Source organism: Diadema setosum, chromosome 6, assembly GCF_964275005.1.
Source record: "Diadema setosum chromosome 6, eeDiaSeto1, whole genome shotgun sequence".
In the NCBI taxonomy this organism is placed as follows: domain Eukaryota; kingdom Metazoa; phylum Echinodermata; class Echinoidea; order Diadematoida; family Diadematidae; genus Diadema; species Diadema setosum.
The window spans coordinates 19,117,620-19,136,827 of record NC_092690.1 but is presented as its reverse complement, the minus strand read 5'-3'; the positions used below and the strand labels follow the sequence as shown (position 1 = coordinate 19,136,827).

Genomic DNA, 19,208 nt, shown 5'->3' with positions numbered 1-19,208 from the left:
TTGTCCATTTATTTGTCTGTCTCTCTTTCTGTCATTTTGTCCATTTGTCTGCATGCCTGTCTGTCTTTCACCCGATCTGTATGTATGTGTGTCTGTCTTTCTGTCATTTTGTCTGTCTGTTTGTGTTTTTGTCCATCTATCTCTCTGAGCAGGCTGTATGAAGAGATGAAAGAGTTCTACCAACTGGACCTCGAGGTGCCCACCTCAGACAGGAACCTGGTCATCGACCTCCCCTCCTGGCTCAAGATTGCTGGTAACAGGTCAAAGGTCATGATTGTCCTGGATGCTCTCAATCAACTGGACAGTGGTGCAGGAGGCAGTGGTCAGTGGATTCCCATTTGTTTTGACCATGTTCCTACATTTGACTTCTTTTACTCATAATAGATTTTAGCATCTATAGTGGAGCAGAAATTTGGTTGTCAGTTTGCAAGGCTTGTAATCAGAAGGAAAATGTATTGTTTGTGTGTGTGTGTGTGTGTCATACTACAATGTCACACGCTTTTCCATGGTGTACTACAATATTTTTGAATTCAAGCAAAATTTCATGTTGTGATTCAAATGCGATTGGTGATATACGTGTAGGAATACACAGTAAAGTGTAATTGTGAATTATACATGAACAATTTCAGTTCAGTTGTATCTTAACTTGCATTGGATATCAAGGAAATATACTGTATATACTTCTACACATATCTCTCTCTCTTCTGCTCTCTCTGTCTCTCTCTCTCTCTACAATATATGGGTACATGTATATATGCAATGCATGTATACATGATATGACTATGTTTGACTACACCCATAAATAGATTATATTGATAAATAGATGAGGAGGCAGATATAGTGAGAGACTTAAGCTGGTGTGTAAGCCTAAGACTGCATAATGATTTTAAAGATGTGTGCATTTTTGCATACATATTCTATTTGTTTTTCTCTTGAGATAGTTTTGCAGTGCATGAAATATCAAAAGATTATGGTAAAGCAAGCAAATCTGAACTACTTTCTTTGACCCAGGTGATGAGATGGAATTGAAGTGGATGGTAGCTGAGCTGCCACCAAACGTGTACATGCTTCTATCAACACTCCCTGGCAAGGTAAATCATCTCCCCAACCCCACCTCCACAAACACAAACAAACAAACAAATCTCATTCTTTTCTCTCAGTAACATTTATTGTCTACCAGTTTTGCAAGTTCTGAGGGGCATATTTTTTTTTTTTTTTTTTATGGGGGGGGGGGGTTGGAAAGCTGTGAAAAACAAAGCAAGCCAGGTGTAGAAAGCAAGAATCAGAGTTTTCCGTGATTGACGAAAGAAGACAAAGGAAAAAGAAATATGAATAACAGTATTATTTGAATTACAATGTAGAATGTGTGCCTACAACAGCATTTGATATAACATTATACAGTGACAATAATTTGAGTGTCATGAATGGGTGCCGTAAAACTTTTGAAACTTTTTTGTAGCTGTCACTATTCTTGCTTTTAGCCTGTAGAAGAATGATGCCCAAAGATATTTACAACTGTAGTATCTCTGATGGAATGTTACACACTAAAGAATTCAGGTTGGTCTGGAAGAGACATGTCACTTGCGTGGGAACACACATTTCTGCTTTTTTTCTTTAATGATTACCCAGGGATACCCATTTTTTCAGGCATAAACTTGAATTCAGGCCTTTTTGTGTACAAAGTAGCTTCATGTACATGTATTTCAGGCGTGCTCTTTTATTCTAACTAGCATTCCTGATTATACTATAATTATGAAAAAAAAAAAAAAACCTAAAACCTAAAATAATGTTATGTACTCTGATACCCAGGCCCAAGACAAGGTGCTGGAGTTCTGCTGGCCGACATACAAGGTTGAACCATTGAAGGATGAGGAGAAGCATGAGATCATCACGGGCTACATGGACCTCTACGGCAAGTCGCTGAACGCCGAACAGTCCGACCTCATTATCAGCGCCCCTCAGAGCTCCAACCCACTCTACCTCAAGGCTCTACTGGATGAGGTAAAGACATGCGCCTCATGTGAGGGAAAAGGGGAGAGATCCAGAGAGAGAGAGAGAGAGAGAAAGAGAGTGGTGGAGAAAGACATCTATGTGACTTTGAGCCCAGATCTAAAGACTTAAACAGACGCTATCACTAGCTGTAACTATCTATTATCTATCCAAATATTGAGATGTAGCAGTATATGACAAACCTTGAGAGAGAGATGACGGTAATCAGCAGCACACAAAACATTTTTCTGACACTGAACAATAATCAAGCTACCAGCACCACCAAACGATTAGAAGGAATCAATAAGAAAGATAACTTAGATGTGTCAGAATTCCTTTCTTGAAACTTCTTTATCTACGTAGGTTTCTTTGGAACCAATTCATGAATACAGGAGTAAACGTATAGGTAATATGCCCATTCATAACAAAAGATGGATATTATTTGGTATATGGATAGATAGACAAAAGGACATTTATGTAAAGAGGACAAGGTAGAAGGAGTGTATTAGTGAAAGGGTTAGACAAGTGTGTAAATGAAAGGGTTAGACAAGTGTATAAAATGAAAGGATTGTGTAAGGGAGGAGGATAGATAGAAAGGAAAACATAGACAAAGAGAAAGAGACAAAGATGTTTGTAAGAAATGGTGAAGACCCCTCGTGATGTAGCCTAAGAAAGCAAAACTCTGAATGTGTAAAGTTGAGAAAGAGGGTGTGCATCAAGTACAAAATACTTCAGAAAAGGAGAAGGCACACAAAAAAAGTAGTAGGGTATGAAGGATGAAAAAATTGAGTGATGTCACTGAGAAACACAAAATGTCCACCAAAAATTTTCAAATATTCTCTCCCTTTCTTTCGATTTTGGCAAGGTGCGTATCTATGGCAGCTTCAATCAGCTGACGACAGCCATCAAGTCCTACCTGGCAGCTGACAATCCTGGGAAGCTCTTCGGAAAGATTCTGGAGCGCATGGAGGATGACTTTGAGAAGGGCAGCCTCTCTCGGTAAGCCAGATAGTTTCCCAACACACTGATGATATTTTTCCTTGCCAAAGAAGGCACTTCTTTAGTTTTGGTCCTTCGTTGTATTCAAAAAGCTGTTCATACGTTATGATTTTTTTTTTTTTGTTCAAGCATGGTATATGTTAATTTTTATCCTCTTTTGCATTCTTTGAATGCCATTACTTATTTCCTGTTGCCAATTTGTTTTTATTTTGTTGAAGTTTTATTTCATAATCATTGTTTAGAGTTCGAGTTTGTTTTGTTGCTGTTGTTTTTTTTTTTTTCATTTCCAAATCTTTTTGTTATTTGAAAAGCTTTTGTCATAATTTGATTTGGTTTATTGCACTTGTTCTCTTTGTTCTTGGGTTCTGCATGTTGGTTGCTATGGCAACTATAGTCCAAATTTGGTGCGAGATACCACCACGGCCATCTGGTGCTCTCACCGAGGGATGAGTGAGAACGAGCTGCTCACTCTGCTGGATGTAAGTCAGTTTTAAGTTCATGTCTCTATCTGTGTCTCGGTTTCAAGTAGAGCAAACTGTGGTAATGCATACCGTGATATAGTGCACCACACTGCTGCAGTGGCATGGTGCAGCATTGCCCAGGAAGCATTCAATCTCCTGTGTTGAGATGGGCATTGAGAGGTACCCATGGGGCATGCTTTGCTCGTGCCTGTTAATATTTTCTAAAAACATATCAAACTTTCATTAACAAACAGAGGAAAGTTAGCACATATACCTTCACAATGTACAGCCTGTGTCATGCATCAAATTCTACTGATGTGCTGTCTGGCGAACTTCAGTTATTGAGACTGAATTCATTCTATGTGTAACACAAATTGCACGTTTGTCTAATGGAAGAATGGAATGCAAAAAGCCCCCAAATCCTTTGTTCTATTGACAGCTTTAAACGTACATGTAGTAATGCCTAATTATCTCCCAGTGCTACACGTATGACCAACACTGCTGATCATTGTTTGTTGTGAGGTTGTGAAAATGCTGTCACTCTACTTTACATGAGAATGAAGAAAGTGTTTGAATGAGTGTGAATACAAAAACAGATAAATGTTATTTCCAATTATTTTTGTTTTAATTAGGGTCATCATCAAAAAGAGAAATAATAAATCTGTTCAATGTTACCTGATGTGTTACATAAATAATTTTGAAGATATCATGATTATCACATACATTGTAATTATTTTTTTCTTTTTCTGGAGATTCAATCTGAAATATCTCAATTTTATAAAAATGTGTATATCAGTTTTTGCATTTAAATTCTTCATATGTTTATAGAAATTCATTGGCCAATCTGAGAACACCTCCGTTTAACAATGATTCTAGTTTGAACAATTTTTAACTGTCAGTAATGTCCTATACACTACCAATTATTTTTGCATACAAACAAAGCGATAAAAACAAAAACATGTTACGTGTATGTCCTTGTGGTGTCCCATAGTGAAATTCAATTCCCTCTCTCCTGACCCTTTAGGTTCCAGGATTTGTCTGGTCGCCATTCTATCTGTCGCTGGAAGAGAACCTGATCAATCGTAACGGTCTTGTCAACTTCTTCCACGACCACCTGCGTCAGGCGGTGGAGAGCCGATACCTGCCTACCCCTGAGGACAAGCGCCAGTGCTACCTGCGCCTGGCCAACTTTTTCAACGCCCAGGACATAGACGACAGATATGTGAGTACTAAGGCACCTCGGTTGTAATAGCTGCTTTTGACCACTGAGATTTCCATGCTATATTGGGTATCTCCTTCAATCAGGTGTAAAATCAAAGAATATAAGAGAAATGGGACCTGACAAAAGAAACTCAAAATATCAGGTATTTCATCACTTTCTCTGACCTCATTATACCAAGTTCCAGTGTGTTGGAGCTCAAGAGTTGTTTTTGTTTTTGTGTGTGTGTATGTGTGTGTGCGTATGTGTGTGTGTGTGTGCGTATGTGTGTGTCATTGATTGGCTGACAGGCAAATTTCCATATGGTTGTATGTCACTGTTCTGATAACAGATGTACAATGCTTTCCAGTTATATGTAAAGGTACAAAGTGGTGAGCTTTTTTTGTTGGTAGTGTGTTTGCTGTAAACCTTACTAGCCATGTTCAGACGTATTTCTAGTCGGAGTGAAATTTTATGGTGCAGCAATTAGAATAGGGAAGAAACTCCGACCAATTTACCATGGCCTTCATGGGGATCACCGTGGAGGGTCGGTGTAACTTCCGGGAGTGGTAACGCCGCGCACGTTGACCATACCATTGTTTTTTTACCAGCAGCATTTATCTTCCCCATTCTTGTTGATGAGAATTTCTGAGCGCTAGCTTCTCCATCGTGATCGACTAGGTTAGAATTGTACATGCACGTGCACATGTACTCCTATCTGACTCCGGAAGTTTTGCCTTGGTCGTATAAGGTTTGTAAGGTCATAGATTACTCCGAGGGCTTGTCTGCGTGGGCAATTTACTCCGACCGGCTAGTCGTGGTAGCGAGATACTCCTGAAAAAACTCGGGAGTATCTTGGTCGGAGGAAGAGGTCGTGGTAAGTTCCCCCGACCGGAGGAAGTGACCACGACCTTGTTCAGACGGGCACTACTCCAACCTTTCCTCCGACCTTCCTCCGACCAAGCTTCCTCCGACCCTTCCTCCGAAGTTACTCCGACCAAAATTGCCTCCGTTTGAACGCAGCTACTGTGTTCTCCAATTGGCATGCACACATGAGTGCTTTGGGGCTGCCATTTGGCACAGACTTCTAGATTTCCAAAACTAATTGCCAACAGTATAGAAATTACCCACAGTCCCCCTAATCCCCACTATTTTACCATGGCCTTCCCCTGGGACTGATGCACATTTAATACTATAGTATATTCCTATAAAGTAGACTTGCTAAGCTGTAATCCACTCAAGTTCGGATGGGTTAATGTACATCAATGTTATTACTAAGTTACTGTAATGTTGTGTGTGTATTTGATGTTTGTAGTCTCTTCATACAAGCCACTATTAACCCGTTGAGGACGGGCTGATTTGGCTACAACATGCATTTCCCATAGACACCTGCCCGAGTATACTCGGGACTCGTCCTCAATGGGTTAAGAGACAAAAGAATAGAACTTACTGTTCAGTAAAGCATTATTAAGGTTGATATCATCTATTGAACCCGTTGAGGACGAGTCCTGAGTGTACTCGGGCAAGTGTCTATGGGAAATGCGTACAGTTGTCACAAAATCAGCCCATCCTCAATGGGTTATTAAAGTGTCTTCATGTATTTCAATCTGTCTGTGATGCATCAATTTCCTGCTCCCCACCCCCCTACAGGCGGATGAGGTACCCTTCCTCCTGGCCCAAGCTGGAGAACTGACCCGTCTCCGGGGTACCATCCTCAACATTGAGGTCTTCCAGCGTCTGATGAGCACCGAGGAAGGGAAATTTCAGCTCATCAAATCCTGGCGACTGGTACGTGCTTCTCCAGCCTCCTTTTCCTATCTTACTACTGGAAAGTAAATGAGAGAAATGCCTTTCTTATGTTTAGTGTGTATGTGTTTCAAGGTAAATGCAGTTAATGTAAATTAATGAATCAATTAATGAATCAATCAATCAGCCAATCATAAATCAGTCTATCAAACACATCTGATTCAATAGTTTCTCTACTCACTTCCATGACACTTTGGCAGAAGGGGAGAATATCATCATGAAGTTATCATCAGAAAGAGTTTCATACTGTTTTTAGGATAGATGAAGGCAGAAGGATTCAACATTTGTATATCATTCATTTACACATTTTTAGCATGAATGTGCAGCAGAAGTTGTGAAGGAATAAGTTATGAATCAATGCTTTTTACACGGTACTACTTACAGTATTGCATTGATCACATTTGCAAGAGATTCAGAACCTCCGATACTTTTTTCAGTATCAATGCATTTCGTGGAAAAAAGATCCTAAATGATCTCACATGTACAGTGTATTTCATCGTGTGGGTTTCATTTGAAAATTTGTGAAATTTGTATTTGCCTTTATCCCTTTGAAGTACGTTGTAAATTGCCTAGCTGTTGTGGAGTCAGGAGCAACTTTTGATGGGAATGTATACTTGAAATAAATATAGGAACCTTGTAGAAATTAGTCTGTATAAATTTTGAGCTTTTGCGTCAGGCCAATGCAGGAAATTTGTGGGGGGTTAAGGGTTTCGTTGACAAGACAAGTTCCTGCAAAAATCTCCACCTCTCTTACTGTGCATTATTACGTCCCTGATAGCATGGAAGGCTAGATAATATCTACACCACAAAACAGTCTGCATTTACAACATCACTTTACAGACAGAATAAAGATTCCCTTCTTAAAATTTTCCTTTGCATTCTGTCCTGGGTTTTATCTTTAAATAGCTGGGTGGGTTTGAACCCGTGGAGCAGGCCTATCTTGACGTTCTGAGCCGGTCTGAGGAGTGGGAGAAAAGTCGGAGCAAGGTTCGCCTTATCCAGCTTATGGCAGTCTTCTTCACCACGCTGGGTCTGTTGAGGGGGGCTAGGTAAGGGGGACTCTTCTCCTGTCTCAGGGTCAGTGGCCTAGCACTACTTTAACCTGTTGAAAGACAAGTCCCGAGTATACTCGGGCAGGTGTCTATAGGAAATGCATGTTGTAGCAAAATCAGTCCGTCCTCAGAGGTTTTAGAAGAAGTAGGAGTGCAGTCCAGGGGGATGTTTCATCAACGTTTGTCGGCGCTGACAACTTAAATCACCATAGTAACAGTCAGTGACCAGAGCATCTCAGCCAATCAAAAGCAAGGATTTTGCTGAAATTGGTCAGCGCCAACAGTTGTCGGCGCCGACAAGCGTTGATGAAACACCCCCCAGGATATGAATTCTCAGAGTTACAGGAAAAGCACTGCAACTTCTTACAGAATATCATGGATGTGATTTAGAAAACACTCTGAAATCATTCATTGGCAATTTTACTGATGAGTGCACTTTAAGCAGGTTGGGAGCAACCACCAAAATTTAGTTGCCATGACAACTAACAGTTGTTGCAATTTAAATTTGATGTGGTGCTCTTTGGACGTGGGTCCCCTTGATATGTAAATATCATTCATATTGTTGTGTATTTTCATGGCAACATTTTATGCTTGTCAGGAGATATTTTCATACTGTCCATGTCAGAAGAGAGAAAAAAAAGAAAAAAAGGGAAAAACCACCACAAAAAAAAACCTCCTCGGATGAAGTGTGTTGTGTCTGGTAAAGCTACATAATTGTACCTTAAGGCATGTAATCACTGTATTGTTTCTTTCTCTCTGTTGGAGCTATTTTGAATACGAACTTTGTCTATCTTACAGTATTCTGAGTAGTACATGGATGGAGAAGAACAAATTCCTCTGATGCTGATTGATTTGTAATGCCTACAGGGCAGTCTGGTGACAATGTACACAGTGCCACTGATATAAAAAAATTCCTTTTAATGCAAGGAAGTAGACATGTAGCTCACACAGTTATAATTACCAACATCTATTACAGAACACTGTTATGACAAACTTTCTTTACAAGTAAATAGACATGCAGCTCACACAGTTATGATTACCAACATCTAATACAGAATACTGTTATCATGACAAAATTTCTTTACAAGGAAATAAACATTCAGGTCACACAATTATTATCCTAACATCTATTGCAAAACTTCCTTTAATAGTTAAAATGAAATATCAGCATACCTGAAGAAATCTACCTGAGCTTCCAGAGGCACTTTCTTGTAACAGGAGTCGCCTGTATTACATTTTGTGAATTACTTCACTGTGGTGTATTTTATCTTCCATCAGAGTGTTAAACGAGCGTCTGCTGAAAGAGATGGAGCTCCAGTACCTCGTGGAGCACTCCACCGTGGTCCAACATCACTTCCACTACAACACCAAGCACCGGTGTAACCACCCTGTCGTCATTGATGTAAGTATCATATGTCCTTAACTCTTTCAGTACGAGAGACTATGGACATTGTATGCAATGCTTATGGGGTTTCTGTGCCAATCAGTGCTCAAAGCACACAAAGAGTTAAATGTTTTTTAGAAATGCCTGATAAATCATGCGCATGTTAATAATTCTTGTTTGCCATGGTAATTTAGGACTTAAAGCTTAACCATAGGTACTCTTTAGCATCTTATTAAAAGAAGCTAACCCGACATTACACTGAGTATATATGAGGTACATTTGCAATTACAAAGCGCTGAAACACATCATATGTGACCCGCTACAACAAAAGGATCCTAAAGTCGCTAACGGGTGAGCCAAGAAAATCAAGTTTGAAGTCAGATCACCAAAATCTGTCAAAACGTTTGGATTTCTGTTTTAACATAATTTTGTAGTCTAATGTATCTTCTATCATCTGCCGAAATTTCAAAGCTAAATGATCACAGGAAAGGCCTGAAAATAGCATTTTTCTGGGCCATGGTTGGCTTGCCCGTCAGCGACTTTAGGATCCTTTTGTTGTAGCGGGTCACATATGTACTTGCACCAGACATGGCAAGAAACCTTACATTGATTTAAGTGTGCATTGATGAAGACTGTGTGGATAATCGTAATTGTGAGTGAGAGTAGGGCGTGGAGGAGATTGGATTATCAAGAGGGGTCTGAATTCTGGAGGTGGTTTTATGACAACACCCTCGACTCCTAAGCACAGACTGGAGATAAGACTGAGTCTTTCCATGTCTCACACCCACAGGTCCTCATTGAGCTGGGAAACGTGTGCATCAAGCAGGGAAACCTGGAAGCCGCTGACAAACACCTGGAGGACGCCCTCACAAGGCTGACGAAGATCAAGACGCCAGAGCAGAAACTGCAGCTAGTGAAAACCCTGATAAGTTTGGGGTGAGTTCATTCTCTGGATGTGAAAACTTGGTGACAGTAGTTGTAGAAACGAAAAGACAAAGACAATGAAAGATCCCAGTATCTTCAGCATTACAATGTTTACTTTGTTGTGGGTATCTTGGCCATTAACCGATTTTCATCAAATAAACTTAATTCCTCTTAGAATTGTCTAAAGTGGTTTCTAAGTGTCTTGCAAGAAGTTAAAAGCTGAATTTTCACCACAACCAATACTATACCATGCCTTTAACCCATTGAGGACAAGTCTTGAGTATACTCGGGCAATTGCTATGGGAAATGCGTGTTGTAGCAAAATCAAACCATCCTCAACGGGTTAAGATCTTTAAACGGTGTTGTTGTTTTTTTTGTTTTTTTTTTTTGTCCCTCTATGCATGCCTTTCACCAGAGGATATCTTTTCTTGCACAGATTCATGTGTGACATTAGGCTAAAACAAGAACCATTATACAGTATCTTTTTTTTTTCAATGACTCCCTGACACTTGATTCTCAGCATTTCTAGTATCCACTTTTTTTATCACATGTTTCTCACTTTTTCTCCCCCCCCCCAAAAAAAAAAAAAAAAAAAATCTGATACAGAGCAGTGAAGCGCAAACAGGGTCAAGCTGAAATTGCTAAGAAGATTTTGCAGAAAGCCTTTTCTGTGTCCATTGAGGTCGTAGGTCATGACCACCACTACACGGCAGCTCTGGTGGGACAGGTAGGTGTACAAATTTCACCTTTCTATGACTATTGTTGAAGATTGTGTTTCTTACGGTCACAAGTAAAGCCAATAAAGAGAAGCTTTGCCTCATTCACATTAGTGTAGTGTTCGGTGAGTACTATCAGGAGTCTTCCGTGCATCAAAACGGGGATGAACTGCAATGAGTATTTGGGATCTCAAAATCAATCTAAACCAACTCATTTTTTAGCAAGTGCATCAGCCAGAGAAGTTTCTTTGTAGACCCTTTTGATGTATTGCAAGGTAATATCAGAGGGTGGAAGAATTTTGAATTTTAAGCCCTTCTGAGAACTGAGTTACATGTATAACCTTAAAAACAAATCAAAACAAAAGAAAACAAAACTGTAAGAACACAAGCCAGATACATGAAGTTTTGATGTCATACATAAAGTGCACCAGAATTGTTTGATAGTGTGGTGTCCGTTCCCATCTCCACTTGAACAGCTTGGTGAGCTGTGCTACGACCAGAGTCGGCTGGAGGAGGCCAGTCTCTTCCACTGCTGGGACTTCCAGCAGACGAGCAAGGAGACCGGCATGGACCACCCGCGACTGGCGGCCATCTTGAACAACCTGGGTCTCGTCCAGGATGACCTCCACGACGCCTCGGCAGAGAAGACGTTCAAGCTGGCCCTGGGCATCCTGCTGGAGGCTTATGGGAAGGATCATGTGGACGTTGCCATCATCAGGTGACTACTGTGGAGTTAAAGAGGGGGGAAAAAAAAGGAAGAAAAAGGATTGTCTCATGACTTTGTGATTTGACTTGAGTGTTGGGCAAAGTGGGCAGATGAGAGAGGATATAATTATGATGGTATAAATGTGACCGTGCATCACAAAACGAACAAAAAGTCGAATGCAGTGGTTTTATACGAGGACTGAAAATAGGTGAAGTGGGTCAACCTAGCCGATCTTGAGTTTTTCATATTTTCTTAAAAAGCAAGTCTTCTTCTACATTATGTTAAAGTTTGGGATCATAAAACAAAAAGGAAACTAAGTATGTTTTTCGCAGTTTTTCTCAAACACCTTATTGTTGAACAGTGTGATTAGATGTTTCTTATAGAGTCCCCTTTTCATTTCTTAAAAACCCTGTACACGCTCTTCACTTTCAATGACCGTTGAAAGGAAATGCTACTGCGTTGAAAGTTGTCATTAATCATGGGCAAAATGTGTTGATAAAGCATGCCTAATTTCAGCTTAATCTGATAATCCCTTTATTATTGCTCTGGTGGCTAACACCCTGTTTGTTTGTTTGTTTTTTGTCCCCATTTATGGCGCAGCTAGCGTGGCTTGAAAAGATTAAGCGCTTAAATAGACTCTTTACTTCAGAGCCTCTTTTCTCAGTTCACACTTTTCCAGAGTGTGTGTTTTCTTTCCAGCATTTAGATTAGCATTTATATAACATATTCAAGTAATGCGCAGTTTAATGCCCCGTCACTGTACAGGCACGCTAACCTGGAAACATTAAACTGCACATTACTTGAATATGAGACCATTCTGAAGCAAACAATTTTCACAAACAATAGATATATAATGTACTCTTAAATGAATCCCACAAGAATTGGAACAATCATTCCCCAGCATTCCCACTGATTCTCACTGATCAGTTACGAGCCATCCCCTTTAATGGCCTACTTTTATAACCTTTCAATTCCTTCCCTGTTTGTGTTCTGGTTTGCGGTTGTTAAAACCAGCATTGAATGTAGGTGTGTGTTTGTATCATTTGGTTTGCAGTAGACTTCAAATAACAAGCAAAAAAAAAAAATGAATCCACCCAATTTCAAGTCAGATTTATCACTGAATTTGCTGTCTGTTCTACATAAAGATATGACTCTTGACAAACCTGTCTTTGCACTTGATTGCATGTTGTTTGTTTGTTTATTGGGCGAAGGGTTGCTATATTTTTTTCTTTCTTTCTTTTTCAGAAAGGGTTTAGCTTTGTTAGGGGAAAAAAAGAATTGGGAAGTATTTTATTATCATGGCCTTCTCCTTTTCTCTTCAGGTACAACCTTGGAGCAAGATTCTTTGGCAACAACTACCTGCAGAGAGCCAAGTACCAGCTCCAGGAGGCTCATCGTATCTTTGAGCTCTTCCTAGGGGAGGAACACTCATCCACAGTGGAAGCCAAGAAAGCTTACAAGATGGTTGAACAGCTCAGTGCTTAGTCCCACAAATACATTCACGTGCTGCCTGTGAGCTAGGTAACATGCCAGGGGTGTGTCGTGTAGATTATGCGTGCATTAGTGATGAAATGTATTTGAACAATTTTGTCATTCTCTATCTTTTCTTTGTCTGTATACAGAGCTGCCAACTGTTGGAAGCACCAATCATTACTCAGCACCTTTAAAATTAAGTTTGTTTGTTTTTTCACTCAGCACCATCAAAATTCATATTTTTTCAAATGTCCTCCTCTTCAACTCTGTCAAAACCTGATTATGTCTTAATGCAGCAGGGAATGCATATCACAAGGTAGATATTCTTGCTCCAAATTGTTTTTTGAAATATTACATTCCTTAAATAGCACATGTTCATCGAGATATTGGTCATCTCATCTACAATGGGTGTATCATCATCATTATAGTACAGTCATGTCAGCTCAGGGCGTGAACAATGTGATGGCAAAGACATCACTTTCTGTGTCAGCAAGTCCTAGAGTATCTTGGCATCAAAGCTAGGCCGAAACTTGTGACAAGTTTTTTCTCACTAGACTGAAGATGCTCTCATCTACAGCATTGCTACAAGAAATGCAGATGATCGCTATCATGAGCTAAATAGGCAAAGTACACATTTGTCTGTTCAGAAGTTGATTTATCCTTTAACTTTAAGATCTTCACCCATGTGTCATCAGCTCTTTCCTTTGGATGAATGCCCACACCAGAGAGATCATTGAATCGATGGTGAGCAAACTCACATTGGATCGGATCCCTCTTGTCTTCCTACAAGTGAAATTTGTCAGTGAAAAAGGTACACTGTCTTAAATTCAGGCTGGAGCCTCTTCCCTGGGTCTGCAACGCTTGCATGTTTGAGAATCTCATTCAGACCTTCCAGCAAAACATTTTGAATTGGGAGGAAAGAATTTGAATTTTCATCATTTTAGCTCCTGTTTTAACAGGAGTCTCTTTTTCTGTGTAGAAAACTCCACTACACTATACATGCTCCTGCATGTATAGGAACTGTTTCATCCACCCCACTTTTTAGCCAAATCATCCTTATTTTTTCAGTTAGAAAAGTTGGGAGGTCCGCCTCATTGGTGATTGATAACTTCTTTAAAATATAGTCCTCACGGAGGAAAAGGAATCAGTATTTTGAGAAATTGAACTTCTCTTGAAGCAAGTTGGGTGGCAATGTCCTGACCAACGATCTTTAGCTCCTTGTGTTTCCTCTACTTACTCACATCTTTGTAGATGTGATTCTACAGAAAGTCAAAAATGCAGTCAATGGTTGTTGGCTAACAAAGTGCAGTAATATTTCTTTCAGTACGTCCTTCTGTTTCTCGCATGTAGATGGTGAAGTTTGGATCCATCTTCTTGGGGCCGTATTCTGAGGGCGTAATTTGGGTTTAACCAACCACTTAATTATGGAATTGGTATTCTAAGAACTTGATTAAGTAGGGGGTATATTAACTACTGTACCCTAGGAACAAGCGTTTTGGCTGGAAAGTTGTGCATAAAAAGTAAAGAGTAAAAAGGGAAATGATAATCCGTAGGCATATATTCATCCAAATTACCAAATCATGGTACATTGTCTTTGCATACATTTAAAGAATTAAAAAAAGTATATTATGGTATTTTGCGTGCATGCATCAGCTTGCATTTAGACTAAAATCTCTGTAATCATAACATGTATTTACACTTCTTCATAGGGCCTATGCCAGAGTGCTTAAATTTTGATAATGCACAATTTAATGCTGATATCACAATTTGAGGAATGTTCACCTCTGTCTTCTACTCGACCTGTTGCCAAGCCAAGCAAACTTGAGACTGCATCCTCCTCTGATGCCAATTCTTTGCACACCCCTGGTTTGAAAAACGAGGTACTGGGCAAGCCCAATGATTCTACTGTCTTCTCGGCGGGCTTTGATGTATCAACCCCGCCTTCAATGCCATCAAGGGCACTCTGTCCAATGAATTCGAGGAGCCGCTCTTCCAAAAGTGGCAGCTCAGGAGGTTCTCCACCTCCGCCGGTTTCATTCACTACTCTCTTCCTCTGGGCATAGTTCTTTTTCGCCTTTGCCTTCAAGTTGTTTAACCTGGTCTTCAACTCTTCCACAGTTCGCCTTGAAGTTGACACAAGGTTGATGGTATCTGTGATACTTTGCCATGCCATTTGCTTCATGTGCTAAAGCTAGGTTAGATGGGCACTCAAGGCTCCTTGCATCACTGCTTTCCTCGAGAACAATTCCATGACGAACACTTCAATTTCTTCTGTTGTGAAGTTGTCATTTCGCTTTTGCTTGTCGTCCTTGTTGGTCTTTTGCGAAGACTTCGGCATTGTCAGTATTTTCGTTCGGACATATGACAACAACAAAGAAATGTGTACCATAGGTAATAATGACAACAAGGTGGGGTGAATAATGTACGTGCTGGTGAAAGGTTGTAAACACAGGGATGGGGAGCGTGCATTTAGGACATAATGTGCACGTAATCATGTTCTTGGCATATAACGATGTGCGTGATTAGCTGGAATAACATTTAGATGGGAGGTACCTAAAATAATTGTAGGGAACTTAATTCTAATTACATCCTCAGAATACCAATTTTGCGCATTCCACTCCTAATGCCAATGTAACACAGACCTATAACTACAGAAATTGATCATATTTGCAGGTTTAATTGACTTACATTAAATTTAGTAAGCATTTTTTCTATCATGACTGGTATCCATCTGCCCAGTACAGGTGCATACTAGAATTCTGTGCATGCGTCCATACCCAGGGATGATGCTTCCTCTGCCTAGCTAAACCTTACTTCAATATGATAATATTCATAAACAATTACTAATGGTATTCTTACACACACATTAACTAAGAACATTATTTCTTCCAAGCATTTGCAAAGAAAAAGAAATAATCATGGACAAACAATATACAACAGTCTAATCTTTTATCAAATGTTAAATAGAGAAAAAATGTGCATCTAAACTCATCTGATTGATAGCTTGAGCAGAGGTTTCTCTGCAAGTTCTATTCCTCGATTAATCAAAATCTACATATCTCTAAACAGCAACATAACTTTTTAGAATGCATGATTATCAATTTGATTCTTATGTTAATATGCTTTGCTTCTGTCACAATTTTTTACAATATGAAGAATTGTCAAAACCAGTTGTACTAAATTATTAAAATGAGGACTAAATCTGGAGGAAGGGTATTCCAGTGAAAGCAATTTGACACTCACCTTTAAACTCACTTCTCTTACTCTGCGGAGAGGCATTGGTCTCCATCGATCTCATCACTGTTCTCCCCATAGAGAGCTGGCTGTTGTGAAGGCCAGTCACATTTTCTGTAGTCCTTCTGGTTTTTGTTGCTGAGCTGGTGGCTCGTGATGCAGTACTTGTGGTCTTTTGTGTAAACACTGGCAGCTCTTGGTGCAGTGTTGGTGGCCTTTTGTTTAGCACCAGTGTCTGCTGGTGCAGTGCTGGTGGCTCTTGGTGTATAGCACTGGTAATTTTTGTTGCAGCACTTGTAGTCTTTTGTGTAGCACTGGTAGCTCTTGATGTATCATCACTGATCTTTTGTGTAGCACTGGAGCTATTGATGCTACTCTGTGGTCTTTAGTGTACAGTGTAGCACTGGTGGCCTTTTACACACTGGTGTGTTTTGGTATATTTGTTTAGCAATGGTGTAGCTCTTGGTGCAGCACCCGTGGTCTTGTTGTAGCAGTTAAGTAGTAGTTCTTGGTGCAGAACTGTTGGTCTTTGTCTAGCACTGGTGGCTCCTAGTACAGCACTGCTGGTCTTTTATGGAGCACTGGTAGTTCTTAGTGCAACACGGGTGGTCATTGTATAGCATGTACTGGTACAACATTGATGGATTCTTGAGCAGTGCTGACATTGTTCTTCAAGTTGCTTGATGCTTCCTGACTAAAGTAGTGCCTGTGCAGTTCCCACTGCTTAATCAACCAATCTAGTGCTTTCTCTAATAACAGCCGCCGAGTGCACACATGCTTGAGGATGGCATGTTGCTCCAGTTCACACGTCACCTGGAATTGCCTGTACTCCTCCTGCCTCTTTCTAGATTTTTCCAGGAAGTAGTAGATAGGGATCAACACGTCTACCAGAACAAAAGGAAGCTGGTCAGCTCCTTTCTCTGCAGCAAGATGTATCAGATGGCATAGGCAACCCATGATAGAGATGTTGTAGTTCTTCTCTCAGTCACAAAGACACAAACTCTATTCTTCTCCCTCATCGTGACAGCTGCGTTGTCAGCAGAGAAGCACAAAACGTTTTTCTACAAAAGTCTATTCTCCACCAAAATCTTGTCAACAAGAAGATTGGAAAAGCTGTCATATCATTTAATTTTGATTTTCTTTCAACACAGTGATTATAGGAACTTGCTGAGCGAGTGGCTGTTATCTGCAAGTCTGTTCGTACAATATATCGAGAGAAACATAGCATAGTAGATTCAAGGTGCAAAATGGAAACTCTTTTAACAATGAAAAGAATAAAAAAATTTAACTCTAATATGGAGAGAATAAACACATACCATCATCTCCGTAGGCCATCTTTGAAGGGTTTGTTGATGCCGACGTCAAAAGGTTGAAGGACGGACGTCATGTCATGCCTCTGGGGATCATTACGAGGTCGGTGTTGCTGTCTTTCAGGAGTTCCTTCGTTGCAACTGTGTGATGACGCCGAAAAGCTTTCAAGACCAGCATGCTGCGTTTACGAGAGAGCCCGCCCACTCGCCGATTCCAGACGACCAGCAACCAGTCTTCAACGAGCGCCTGATCCATCCAGCCTTTCTCTTGAGCCCTCACAATGATGCCTAAGGGGAACTGTACCTTGGGGAAGGTCTTGCACTTGAAGATGATGTAGGGCGGCTACTTGCCCCCATCAGCAGTGCAGGAAAGCATGACCGTGAAGCGATCCTTCTCATGGCCTGTGGTGGTCATGCTGATGGACTGGTGTAGCTCTTGGTGCAGCACCTGTGGTCCTGTTGTACATTGTAGCAGTAGTAGTTTTTGGTGCAGAACTGGTGGTGGTCTTTGTCTAGCACCGGTGGCTCCTAGTGCAGCACTGCTGGTCCTTTGTGTAATACTGGTAGCTCTTAGTGCAACACTTGTGGTCATTGTATAGCATGTACTGGTACAAAGGGAGGTTGTTGTGCAGTACAGGTGGCTTTTGTACAGCATTGGTTGATTTTGGAGCAGTGCTGACATTTTTCTTCAAGGTTCTTGATGCTTCCTGACTAAAATAGAGCCTGCGTAGTTCCCACTGCTCAGTCAACCAATCTAGTGCTTTCTCTAATAATAGCCATCGAGTGCACACATGCTTGAGGATGGCTTGTTGCTCCAGTTCACACATCACTTGGAATTGCCTGTACTCCTCCTGCCTCTTGCTCAATTTTTCATGGAAGTAGTAGATAGGGATCGATCAACACGTCTACTGGAGCATAATGAAGCTGGTCAGCTTCTTTCTCTGCAGCAGTATGAATCAGATGGCTTAGGCAACCCATGATAAAGATGTTGTCATTCTTCTCAATCTCAAAGGCATGAACTCTATTCTTCTCTCCCATCATGACTGCTGCGTTGTCAGCAGAGAAGCACAAAACGTTCTCCCACAAAAGTGTATTCTCCACCAAAATCTTGTCAACAAGAAGATGAAAAGAGCTCTCATATCATTTCATTTTAATTTTCTTTCAACACAGGGATAATAGGAACTTGCTCAGCCAGTGGCTGTTATACTGAAGGTCTGTTCATAAAATATAACAAGAGAAACATAGCACATTAGATCCAGAATACAAAATGAAAACTCTTATTAAGAGAACCAAAAAAAAAAAAATCATACCGGTAACTCTGATATGGAGAGAGTATAAACATAGACAAAAACCACACATTAAACAAGACAGCAATGGTACTTATCATATTGCATAATACTAAGCTTTATAACTTAATAGTGTGTGATAAATAATAAGCTATATCTTCAATGTACTTCTGCATGAAATAAAACCTGAAATAATTGCAACTCATAAATTATTAAAATCTCATGTAGAATTTTCTTCCACTCTTTACTCTCTCTGTATTGTAAACTTCTGCATTGAAAAGTGGTTGAGAACTTAGTTTAAAACAGCTTCTAAAAAAATAATCTGTGTAATATATAAATGGATACAACCTTACCTCGCCATGTTCATCTCTCATCTGTAGTGCTTATCTGTAGAAGGGCAGTAATTACCTTTCTACAGTCTTCATCAAATTATGTAATGATAACAAGATACAGGGGCTGTTCCTTTGTGGCACAATCACGTCTTCCATCTGTTGATATGGGAAACCTCGTCCCTCTGATCTTCTTCACAATATCTGCTGAAGAAAGATAAAGAAAGATAAAGTATAGTATTCAGCCCAACATAGAATTTTGAAATTTATCAAAGAATCATTGAAGAAACATGATCAAATACAAGTTTCATTCCAAATTACACTCAAATAAATCCAGTTTC

The 19,208-nt window shown here is 40.1% G+C and overlaps 1 protein-coding gene across 1 annotated transcript in view; it reads left to right on the top strand.

The window, feature by feature from the left end:
- Positions 1–12,720, top strand: part of LOC140229605 (uncharacterized) — a 54,534-nt gene extending 41,814 nt beyond the window's left edge. The window contains exons 23-35 of the mRNA XM_072309849.1: positions 153–322; positions 1,012–1,091; positions 1,810–2,001; positions 2,855–2,988; positions 3,383–3,467; positions 4,474–4,671; positions 6,298–6,435; positions 7,360–7,502; positions 8,784–8,907; positions 9,680–9,825; positions 10,420–10,540; positions 11,006–11,247; positions 12,558–12,720. Of these exons, the coding sequence (XP_072165950.1) occupies positions 153–322; positions 1,012–1,091; positions 1,810–2,001; positions 2,855–2,988; positions 3,383–3,467; positions 4,474–4,671; positions 6,298–6,435; positions 7,360–7,502; positions 8,784–8,907; positions 9,680–9,825; positions 10,420–10,540; positions 11,006–11,247; positions 12,558–12,720 (1,936 nt within the window). The remainder of the gene's footprint in view (positions 1–152; positions 323–1,011; positions 1,092–1,809; positions 2,002–2,854; positions 2,989–3,382; positions 3,468–4,473; positions 4,672–6,297; positions 6,436–7,359; positions 7,503–8,783; positions 8,908–9,679; positions 9,826–10,419; positions 10,541–11,005; positions 11,248–12,557) is intronic.
- The last annotated feature ends 6,488 nt before the right edge of the window (positions 12,721–19,208 follow it).